Genomic DNA, 12,202 nt, shown 5'->3' on the forward strand with positions numbered 1-12,202 from the left:
AGCCGGTAAGCATTTCAGAATGGATTCAAATTTGTCTAATTTGTCATTGATCTTTCCGTCCTTCAAGGGAATAAGATATAAAGGATTACTTAAGAATTAATTTGCAAGCTTCTTAAGACTGTATTATTACAGAAATTTTTTAATTGAATGATTGTAATTTTGGCTTTTAGATTTATTTTCAAGAGATAATTCTATGTGTAGTAGTTCTTACCTTTTGTAAACTGTTCTGGATTTTTTGGGGATACTATGGTATATAAAATCCAGATTAGATTAGAATCGGGCAACCTTGGCATTGCAGAAAATCACCATCAGGTCCATAACTGGTAGCTCCCACTTGCTCACAATGAGGTCAAAGGCATACTTCCCAAATCCGTCTGTAGATTGTCCACATCCGCACGTGGCAGCAGACAGATCTTTCAGATGTCGTCTGCCCAGACCATAAGCAGAGCCACCTACTCTGCCAACAGGTGTCCCTTAGTGCCTCCTTGACAGTTCACATAGCTATTGCAGTAGCATTGTCCAAGCGGACTCAAATGGCCCTCCCTTGACAACATGCTGGAATGAGTGAAGCACCACAAATCACCTTCGTTTCCGGTTAGTTGATTTGACCATGAGACTCCACAGGTGTCCACCGGCTCCAAGCCACTTGGCTCAGGCAGTGAGCTCCCTAACCCTATAGACTGGCGTCCATTGTCACAACCGTGCACTGGGGATGATCCAAGCTCCTGCCCCGGACAGACTAAGAGACTATAACTACCACCTCAAGCTGAGCCACTCTGCACCTCCAAGCAGAAGCCACATCTCTAAAGACTGGGTCTGGGGAGACAACCGCGACAGTAGAGCTTCCAGTCGCAGTCTATATGGTCCTGGCTCACTATAAAACTTCCAAGGATGCCTCAATTGAGCCAGCACCCACAGGTACTCCCTGGCCTTTAGAAAGTGAAGTGAAAGCAAGGATCACACCTAAAACTGCATCTTCCAGTTCCTCGCTTCAGGAAGAAACACCTTGCCCACTTGCGAAGGCACCAGATGGCTCTTCGCTGGATTGAAGACCAGCTCAAAGACACCAACATTTGCACTACCTGAGTGGTGGCACTGTTGCTCTCTTCAAAGGACTTTGACCAAATCAGACAATCATCCAGATAGGAGTGAACTAAGATCCCTTCCTTCCATAGGACCACTGCCATCACCTTTGAAAAAGTGCCGGAGCTGTAGCAAACTGAAAGGGTGCATACAGAATGATAATACTGCTCCAAAACTGAAAAGTAAAGGAATCTCCGATGCCCCTGTCAGATAGAAATATAGAGATAAGCCAACATCAGGTCCAAAGAAATGAGGAACTCTTCAGGCCTCAATGCTACTATGACTGACCATTAAGGATTCCATGTGAAAAGTGGGCACCTGAAGGGCACGATTTACCCTCTTCAAATCCAACACACAAAATAAAATGAATACCGATCGGTGCCCCACTCCTGGAACGGAACAGATCAATCTGTCCAGAATTTCCCTGACAGCCTTTGCTTGGCATTGGGAATGGCAGGGATACTCTACAAATGCATCTGATTGGGGGTGTGCAAACTCCAAAGCATAGCCATCAAAAATGATCTCAACAACTCATTGATCCAACGTAATATGGGTCCACCTCCAATAAAAATCTTGCAACTTTGCTCCTACTGGGACCAGAGGCTGGACTTCAACACCTTCATTGGAAACCATGACCTTAAAGAGGAGCAGCCTGGTCAGAGTCTGTCTCCACAAAACGACTACATTCTCTGGAAAAAAAACCCTTGTGACCTCCACGACTCTGCCAGGACATTACCACTGAGACTTCCTAAGCTGACCTCTACCAGAAGAATCCCCATCAACCACCTTAGGCCTATCCTCTACCTGCGGTCCTGAGGGTCTTTCAAGGTTATACCTCCATTCAAGGCTGTACCTCCATCCACTGTAGTCTTCTTCACTACTGGTGAGACTATGGCTTCTACCACTGTAGGCCACAAAGATTCTATATCCTTGTCAGGAACTGGACAAAACCACACCATGGAACGAGCCACCCTGAATGCAGTGTCAAGAAAATTCCACTAGGTCCAATTAATATCCCTTATATCTTGGTGCACAGGAAAGGAACATGAAGATTTTTGAATCCCCTTCAACAATGGGTTACCTTATGCAGAGTGTCCTTAGGGTCCTCATCAAACTTCAACACCAACAAGACCTGGCTTATAAACTCCTGCAACTATGGAACACTCATACCACAAAGGCATCTTCACCTGGAGGCAAATGATCCATCTATGCATCATAAGTACATAAGTAATGCCACACTGGGAAAAGACCATAGGTCCATCGAGCCCAGCATCCTGTCCACGACAGCGGCCAATCCAGGCCAAGGGCACCTGACGAGCTTCCCAAACGTACAAACATTCTATACATATTATTCCTGGAATTGTGGATTTTTCCCAAGTCCATTTAGTAGCGGTTTATGGACTTATCCTTCAGGAAACCGTCTAACCTCTTTTAAACTCTGCTAAGCTAACCGCCTTCACCATGTTCTCCAGCAACGAATTCCAGAGTTAATATGTGTTGGGTGAAGAAACATTTTTTCCAATTTGTTTTAAATTTACTACACTGTAGTTTCATCGCATGCCCCCTAGTCCTAGTATTTTTGGAAAGCGTGAACAAATGCTTCAATCCACCTGTTCCACTCACTCAATGTTTTATATATCTCTATCATGTCTCCCCTCAGCCGTCTCTTCTCCAAGCTGAAAAGCCCTAGCCTCCTTAGTCTTTCTTCATAGGAAGTCGTCCCATCCCGCTACCATTTTAGTCGCCCTTCGCTGCACCTTTTCCAATTCTACTATATCTTTCTGAGATGTGGCGACCAGAATTGAACACAATACTCAAGGTGCGGTCGCACCATGGAGCAATACAACGGCATTATAACATCCTCACACCTGTTTTCCATACCTTTCCTAATAATACCCAACATTCTATTCGCTTTCCTAGCCGCAGCAGCACACTGAGCAGAAGGTTTCAGTGTATTATCAACGATGACACCCAGATCCTTTCTTGGTCCGTAACTCCTAACGTGGAACCTTGCATGACGTAGCTATAATTCCTCATCACAAACATCTCCTCTATCCATCTGTTCATCCTTCCAACCTGAGCCTCCTCAGAATGGAGGGGGGGAGGTGAGACTGCCTTGAGGAGATCCTCCTCTCCCAGTACAACCTCTCTTGTATGGAGGGGGGCCACATCCCCCTCCCCCGCCTGTTCAACCTAACCCCCAACTGCCGAATGCAGGTGGCCTTAAAATGGCCAAAATGAATCATGGTAAAAATCCATTCTTGGATCTCCCTGGAGTTAACCGCCCCCCCCCCCCCCGGAATGAAGTCAATGGGGCCAGCAGCGAGGATGCTCAACACCAGACCCTGAAGACAAGATGGTGGCGGTTTCCATCAAAGTCAGGCTGCCATGTCATACACACCAGAAACCAGCCTCAGCTACATCTCCGCAGGAATCCTTCTCCTTCTAAGGACCCCGAATAGCCACTGCCAAAGGTTCGGAATCCTTGCAACTGACACAAAATTTACAAACTCCTGCCACATTTACTCTCGCCGCGAGTACTAGAGCACTTCTTTAGTCTGTCCGCATTCATCACACCTCCTCACTTGTGGTGCACAGAGGCTCGAGTACTGAGGGACCCTTATCCTCAAGTCACTCAACCTCTCTGGCACCAAAAAACAGCAAGGCCTTGCAGCCGTGGCCCAAAGACACTGCAAAGGCATGACATGTTTTTTGCTTACTTTTTTTTTTTTTTTTAATCAGTTTGTAAAGGAGACACCACAGGCACTCAAGGTTGTCTGTTGCGAAGCAGAGAAGAACAGCCAAGGCACAAAGCAAGAAGTCTTGAAACAGATATGGGGGGAGGGACCGGCCACCCAAGTGCGGCACTTCCGAGACAAGAGGAGACTCCTGCGGGCCTCAGTCCCAGTCCAGCACAACTAAACTACCAGCTAGGCCTGAAAGGAAGTTTTGGTTTTTTTTTAAATACAAAACCTCAATTTAGCTGATCCCCCCTACAGGACTAACACCTGACCAGGACTGCACAGGTTTATCATGTCCACCATCTGCAGGAGACTGAGAACCACTGACAATCTGGGGACTACACAACAGTTACAGGTGGACTCAGAAGTTGGTGAATCTCAGTCTCCATATGCTGGTCAGAGAGCATAACCCATCAGTCTGTGCCAGTCTGGAGGGACGTAAATTACAGATTTTCTCTTGTTACAAGTTTTTCTGTTGCACAGTGGTGTTACATGTTATTTTCAAAACAAATCAAATAGTCAGGTTTTCTGCTCCTTATCTTCATTGCTTGGTCATTCAAAATATGAGCACCTGAAGCTGCATGGTGCCCTTTAGGGTAGGGCTCACAGCTTTTATTCTCTGTCTCCATTTGCTGGTCGATCAGCACAAACCCACTGGTTCTGGATTGGTCTGGAAGGACTAAAAAAAAAAGAAGAAAATTATCAGAGAGATCCTAATGTCTCTTTCTCACTCTCCTTTCAGTCTCTTACCCTCCTCCTATTCCTCTTGAGGATGGGAAGGAGAATGAGAGGTCTGCCACGGGCTCCCTATCAGGGCAAAAAATGCTTCAGTTGTCTCCTCCCACTCCACAGCAGCTGGTCAAGACAGTGTACTTGCTCCAAGAAAAGCAGGCAAATGCATTTTCAGAATACTAGACATCTACATGGCTTACTGTAAAAAGACTTTTCTTCTCAGGGGTAGATGGTTGCAGCCTTCTATCCTCAGTCTGGGGATCTTGCATTTTCAATCCCTGCCCAGCAGCTCATTTTCAAAAGGGCAGAGTAGGCAGGCCATCTATTGAACACACAAGGAACACATCAGAGACCACAAACAAGACGCACTTCACCTATACAGGAAATGATCTGATGGAGAAGTTAGTGGTGAGACTTGATGTAGGGGAAGGGATGAGTTTAAACCTGGAAAATGGTATGCGCGAGTATAGATTTTGAAACCAACAGCTATTGACAAGTGATAAAACAGTTTGAGTCCTACCTTTGCCATTGTCAGAAGTAGCATCTTTTGCTTTCCTGTTCTGACTTGGTGATTTTCATTTTCCTGTAGAGAGGAAGAAAAAGTCCAATATTGTTCACTAAAAATGTTATACATTGTTATGTGTAGTACAGGTCACTTTACTGGTAGTAAAATATTTGCTCATATAACATTGGGTAATACCAAACTCATGTGAAGTGTTTTAAGGATTTTATAAATGATACTGCCTTGGAGGTTTTAAGGCACCAGCATGTGGAGTCAGTGGCACAAATTCTCACATCATATCATAGACTTTCCAGAAACTATGCCATGAAACAACTACCAGGAAAACACTTACATTTATTCTGTGGAAGTTAATGCTCCAATTGGCTCCAGCGCGGGATGGAATAAACCTGTCTCCGTGCTTACTGGGGGAAGACATAGGAGAATTGGAAGGAGTCAGAGTACGTCTCATCTCTGGTACCTGAAGTGAAAAAAAGAAAATGGGGACTCCTTAAAATAAAAAGGAGGCTTTGAGAATACATGAATGAATAAAAAAAAAGTGCCACTGATGAACCACATCCTTCAGGCAAAACGTAATGCTGTTTCCATTCAAGCCACATAAGAGAACTGAAACCATACAAGTGGGCTCTTGGGAAGTGTGCTTCAGAAGTTACTTGTGCTTCTCTTATAGAGAAAATTCAACTTGAAATCCAGGCAACAGAATGTAAGTAGCGTTTTTTGACATGGGAAAGGCAGTTTTTAAAGATTTGCATGGGTAAAGAGGTTTTGCCTCTAGTAATCTGTCTACAAACTGCCACATTCTGTGGAAGGTACAAATATGTACACTGTTTCACAAAGAGATGTGTCCCAGTATGAGACTGGTCAGGGGAGAAAGTTATGCGCATAGTTGGATTTTCCAAACTATGCCTATGGTTTTAGCTAGGAAAAGTATCATCAAAGCTGGTACAAATCTCTATTTTCACTCTGAAGCTGGAGCAAAGACTCTGATTACAACCTGGGCTTTCCAACAATGATGAAGTCTGAGAACTAATGCCCTCAAAACATCAGGATCAATATTCAATGCAATTTAACTGGACAGAAATGGCTCCAGTTAAACTGCCTGTTTGGGTGCTAACTGGTTATTTCAGTGCTAACTGGTTAAGTCCTGCTGAAAATAACCAGTTAGCACCAAACAGGCAGTTAACTGGAGCCATTTCTGTCCAGTTAAATTGCATTGAATATTGATCCTGATGTTTTGAGGGCATTAGTTCTCAGACTTCATCATTGTTGGAAAGCCCAGGTTGTAATCAGAGTCTTTGCTCCAGCTTCAGAGTGAAAATAGAGATTTGTACCAGCTTTGATGATACTTTTCCTAGCTAAAACCATAGGCATAGTTTGGAAAATCCAAACTATGCGCATAACTTTCTCCCCTGACCAGTCTCATACTGGGGACACATCTCTTTGTGAAACAGTGTACATATTTGTACCTTCCACAGAATGTGGCAGTTTGTAGACAGATTACTAGGAAGGCAAAACACTCTTTACCCATGCAAATCTTTAAAAACTGCCTTTCCCATGTCAAAAAACAGCTACTTACATTCTGTTGCCTGGATTTCAAGTTGAATTTTCTCTATAAGAGAAGCACAAGTAACTTCTGAAGCACACTTCCCAAAGAGCCCACTTGTAATGGTTTCAGTTCTCTTATGTGGCTTGAATGGAAACAGCATTACGTTTTGCCTGAAGGATGTGGTTCATCAGTGGCACTTTTTTTTTATTAATTCATGTATTCTCAAAGCCTCCTTTTATTTTAAGGAGTCCCCATTTTCTTTTTTTCACTTCAGGTACCAGAGATGAGACGTACTCTGACTCCTTCCAATTCTCCTATGTCTTCCCCCAGTAAGCACGGAGACAGGTTTATTCCATCCCGCGCTGGAGCCAATTGGAGCATTAACTTCCACAGAATAAATGTAAGTGTTTTCCTGGTAGTTGTTTCATGGCATAGTTTCTGGAAAGTCTATGATATGATGTGAGAATTGTGTGCCACTGACTCCACATGCTGGTGCCTTAAAACCTCCAAGGCAGTATCATTTATAAAATCCTTAAAACACTTCACATGAGTTTGGTATTACCCAATGTTATATGAGCAAAATATTTTACTACCAGTAAAGTGACCTGTACTACACATAACAATGTATAACATTTTTTAGTGAACAATATTGGACTTTTTCTTCCTCTCTACAGGAAAATGAAAAATCACCAAGTCAGAACAGGAAAGCAAAAGATGCTACTTCTGACAATGGCAAAGGTAGGACTCAAACTGTTTTTATCACTTGTCAATAGCTGTTGGTTTCAAAATCTATACTCGCGCATACCATTTTCCAGGGTTTAAACTCATCCCTTCCCCTACATCAAGTCTCACCTAACTTCTCCAATCAGATCATTTCCTGTATAGGTGAAGTGCGTCTTGTTTGTGGTCTCTGATGTGTTCCTTGTGTGTTCAATAGATGGCCTTGCCTACTCTGCCCTTTGAAAAATGAGCTGCTGGGAGCAGGGATTGAAAAGGTGCAAGATCCCCAGACTGAGGATAGAAGGCTGCAACCATCTACCCCTGAGAAGAAAAGTCTTTTTACAGTAAGCCATGTAGATGTCTAGTATTCTGAAAATGCATTTGCCTGCTTTTCTTGGAGCAAGTACACTGTCTTGACCAGCTGCTGTGGAGTGGGAGGAGACAACTGAAGCATTTTTTGCCCTGATAGGGAGCCCGTGCAGACCTCTCATTCTCCTTCCCATCCTCAAGAGGAATAGGAGGAGGGTAAGAGACTGAAAGGAGAGTGAGAAAGAGACATTAGGATCTCTCTGATAATTTTCTTCTTTTTTTTTAGTCCTTCCAGACCAATCCAGAACCAGTGGGTTTGTGCTGATCGACCAGCAAATGGAGACAGAGAATAAAAAGCTGTGAGCCCTACCCTAAAGGGCACCATGCAGCTTCAGGTGCTCATTATTTTGAATGACCAAGCAATGAAGATAAGGAGCAGAAAACCTTGACTATTTGATTTGTTTTGAAAATAAACACATGTAACACCACTGTGCAACAGAAAAACTTGTAACAAGAGAAAATCTGTAATTTACGTCCCTCCAGACTGGCACAGACTGATGGGTTATGCTCTCTGACCAGCAGATGGAGACTGAGATTCACCAACTTCTGAGTCCACCTTTAACTGTTGTGGTAGTCCCCAGATTGTCAGTGGTTCTCAGTCTCCTGCAGATGGTGGACATGATAAACCTGTGCAGTCCTGGTCAGGTGTTAGTCCTGTAGGGGGGATCAGCTAAATTGAGGTTTTGTATTTAAAAAAAAACCAAAACTTCCTTTCAGGCCTAGCTGGTAGTTTAGTTGTGCTGGACTGGGACTGAGGCCCGCAGGAGTCTCTCTGTCTCGGAAGTGCCGCACTTGGGTGGCCGGGTCCCTCCCCCCATATCTGTTTCAAGACTTCTTGCTTTGTGCCTTGGCTGTTCTTCTCTGCTTCGCAACAGACAACCTTGAGTGCCTGTGGTGTCTCCTTTACAAACTGATTAAAAAAAAAAAAAAAAGTAAGCAAAAAACATGTCATGCCTTTGCAGTGTCTTTGGGCCACGGCTGCAAGGCCTTGCTGTTTTTTGGTGCCAGAGAGGTTGAGTGACTTGAGGATAAGGGTTCCCTCAGTACTCGGAGCCTCTGTGCACCACAAGTGAGGAGGAGGTGTTGATGAATGCGGACAGACTAAAGAAGTGCTCTAGGTACTCGCGGCGAGGAGTAAATGTGGCAGGAGTTTGTAAATTTTGTGTCAGTTGCAAGGATTCCGAACCTTTGGCAGTGGCTATTCGGGGTCCTTAGAAGGAGAAGGATTCCTGCGGAGATGTAGCTGAGGCTGGTGGTTCTGGTGTGTATGGACATGGCAGCCTGACTTTGATGGAAACCGCCACCATCTTGTCTTCAGGGTCTGGTGTTGAGCATCCTCCGCTGCTGGAGCCCATTGACTTCATTCCGGGGGGGGGCGGGGGGCGGTTAACTCCAGGGAGATCCAAGAATGGATTTTTACCATGAGTTCATTTTGGCCATGTTTAAGGCCACCTGCATTCGGCAGTTGGGGGTTAGGTTGAACAGGCGGGGGAGGGGGGATGTGGCCCCCCTCCATACAAGAGAGGTTGTACTGGGAGGAGGAGGATCTCCTCAAGGCAGTCTCACCTCCCCCCCTCCATTCTGAGGAGGCTCAGGGTTGGAAGGATGAACAGATGGATAGAGGAGATGTTTGTGAGGAGGAATTATAGCTACGTCATGCAAGGTTCCACGTTAGGAGTTACGGACCAGAAAGGGATCTGGGTGTCATCGTTGATAATACACTGAAACCTTCTGCTCAGTGTGCTGCTGCGGCTAGGAAGCGAATAGAATGTTGGGTATTATTAGGAAGGTATGGAAAACAGGTGTGAGGATGTTATAATGCCGTTGTATTGCTCCATGGTGCGACCGCACCTTGAGTATTGTGTTCCATTCTGGTCGCCACATCTCAAGAAAGATATAGTAGAATTGGAAAAGGTGCAGCGAAGGGCGACTAAAATGGTATCGGGGATGGGACGACTTCCCTATGAAGAAAGACTAAGGAGGCTAGGGCTTTTCAGCTTGGAGAAGAGACGGCTGAGGGGAGACATGATAGAGATATATAAAACATTGAGTGGAGTGGAACAGGTGGATGTGAAGCATTTGTTCACGCTTTCCAAAATACTAGGACTATGGGGCATGCGATGAAACTACAGTGTAGTAAATTTAAAACAAATTGGAAAAAATGTTTCTTCACCCAACACATAATTAAACTCTGGAATTCGTTGCTGGAGAACATGGTGAAGGCGGTTAGCTTAGCAGAGTTTAAAAAGAGGTTAGACGGTTTCCTGAAGGATAAGTCCATAAACCGCTACTAAATGGACTTGGGAAAAATCCACAATTCCAGGAATAATATGTATAGAATGTTTGTACGTTTGGGAAGCTCGTCAGGTGCCCTTGGCCTGGATTGGCCGCTGTCGTGGACAGGATGCTGGGCTCGATGGACCTATGGTCTTTTCCCAGTGTGGCATTACTTATGTACTTATGATGCATAGATGGATCATTTGCCTCCAGGTGAAGATGCCTTTGTGGTATGAGTGTTCCATAGTTGCAGGAGTTTATAAGCCAGGTCTTGTTGGTGTTGAAGTTTGATGAGGACCCTAAGGACACTCTGCATAAGGTAAACCCATTGTTGAAGGGGATTCAAAATCTTCATGTTCCTTTCCTGTGCACCAAGATATAAGGGATATTAATTGGACCCTAGTGGAATTTTCTTGACACTGCATTCAGGGTGGCTCGTTCCATGGTGTGGTTTTGTCCAGTTCCTGACAAGGATATAGAATCTTTGTGGCCTACAGTGGTAGAAGCCATAGTCTCACCAGTAGTGAAGAAGACTACAGTGGATGGAGGTACAGCCTTGAATGGAGGTATAACCTTGAAAGACCCTCAGGACCGCAGGTAGAGGATAGGCCTAAGGTGGTTGATGGGGATTCTTCTGGTAGAGGTCAGCTTAGGAAGTCTCAGTGGTAATGTCCTGGCAGAGTCGGTGGAGGTCAACAAGGGTTTTTTTCCAGAGAATGTAGTCGTTTTGTGGAGACAGACTCTGACCAGGCTGCTCCTCTTTAAGGTCATGGTTTCCAATGAAGGTGTTGAAGTCCAGCCTCTGGTCCCAGTAGGAGCAAAGTTGCAAGATTTTTATGGAGGTGGACCCATATTACGTTGGATCAATGAGTTGTTGAGATCATTTTGATGGCTATGCTTTGGAGTTTGCACACCCCCAATCAGATGCATTTGTAGAGTATCCCTGCCATTCCCAATGCCAAGCAAAGGCTGTCAGGGAAATTCTGGACAGATTGATCTGTTCCGTTCCAGGAGTGGGGCACCGATCGGTATTCATTTTATTTTGTGTGTTGGATTTGAAGAGGGTAAATCGTGCCCTTCAGGTGCCCACTTTTCACATGGAATCCTTAATGGTCAGTCATAGTAGCATTGAGGCCTGAAGAGTTCCTCATTTCTTTGGACCTGATGTTGGCTTATCTCTATATTTCTATCTGACAGGGGCATCGGAGATTCCTTTACTTTTCAGTTTTGGAGCAGTATTATCAGTTCTGTATGCACCCTTTCAGTTTGGCTACAGCTCCGGCACTTTTTCAAAGGTGATGGCAGTGGTCCTATGGAAGGAAGGGATCTTAGTTCACTCCTATCTGGATGATTGTCTGATTTGGTCAAAGTCCTTTGAAGAGAGGCAACAGTGCCACCACTCAGGTAGTGCAAATGTTGGTGTCTTTGAGCTGGTCTTCAATCCAGCGAAGAGCCATCTGGTGCCTTCGGCAAAGTGGGCAAGGTGTTTCTTCCTGAAGCGAGGAACTGGAAGATGCAGTTTTAGGTGTGATCCTTGCTTTCACTTCACTTTCTAAAGGCCAGGGAGTACCTGTGGGTGCTGGGCTCAATTGAGGCATCCTTGGAAGTTTTATAGTGAGCCAGGACCCATATGAGACTGCGACTGGAAGCTCTACTGTCGCGGTTGTCTCCCCAGACCCAGTCTTTAGAGATGTGCTTCTGCTTGGAGGTGCAGAGTGGCTCAGCTTGAGGTGGTAGTTAATAGTCTCTTAGTCTGTCCGGGGGCAGGAGCTTGGATCATCCCCAGTGCACGGTTGTGACAATGGACGCCAGTCTATAGGGTTAGGGGAGCTCACTGCCTGAGCCAAGTGGCTTGGAGCCGGTGGACACCTGTGGAGTCTCATGGTCAAATCAACTAACCGGAAACGAAGGTGATTTGTCTGGTGCTTCACTCATTCCAGCATGTTGTCAAGGGAGGGCCATTTGAGTCCGCTTGGACAATGCTACTGCAATAGCTTATGTGAACTGTCAAGGAGGCACTAAGGGAACCCTGTTGGCAGAGTAGGTGGCTCTGCTTATGGTCTGGGCAGAACGACATCTGAAAGATCTGTCTGCTGCACACGTGGCGGATGTGGACAATCTACAGACGGATTTGGGAAGTAGTGCCTTTGACCTCATTGTGAGCAAGTGGGAGCTACCAGTTATGGACCTGATGGTGATTTTCTGGCAATGCCA

At 45.2% G+C, this 12,202-nt stretch overlaps 1 protein-coding gene across 1 annotated transcript in view; it reads left to right on the forward strand.

Annotated features, from left to right (window-relative positions):
* The first annotated feature begins 5,429 nt into the window (after positions 1-5,429).
* Positions 5,430-12,202, forward strand: part of LOC115480936 (fizzy-related protein homolog) — an 81,182-nt gene continuing 74,409 nt past the window's right edge. Inside the window, 5 exon segments of the mRNA XM_030219921.1 lie at positions 5,430-5,516; positions 6,897-7,022; positions 7,297-7,360; positions 7,560-7,577; positions 7,580-7,686. Of these exon segments, the coding sequence (XP_030075781.1) occupies positions 5,430-5,516; positions 6,897-7,022; positions 7,297-7,360; positions 7,560-7,577; positions 7,580-7,686 (402 nt within the window).

This window comes from Microcaecilia unicolor, chromosome 11 (genome assembly GCF_901765095.1).
Source record: "Microcaecilia unicolor chromosome 11, aMicUni1.1, whole genome shotgun sequence".
NCBI classification, from domain to species: Eukaryota; Metazoa; Chordata; class Amphibia; order Gymnophiona; family Siphonopidae; genus Microcaecilia; species Microcaecilia unicolor.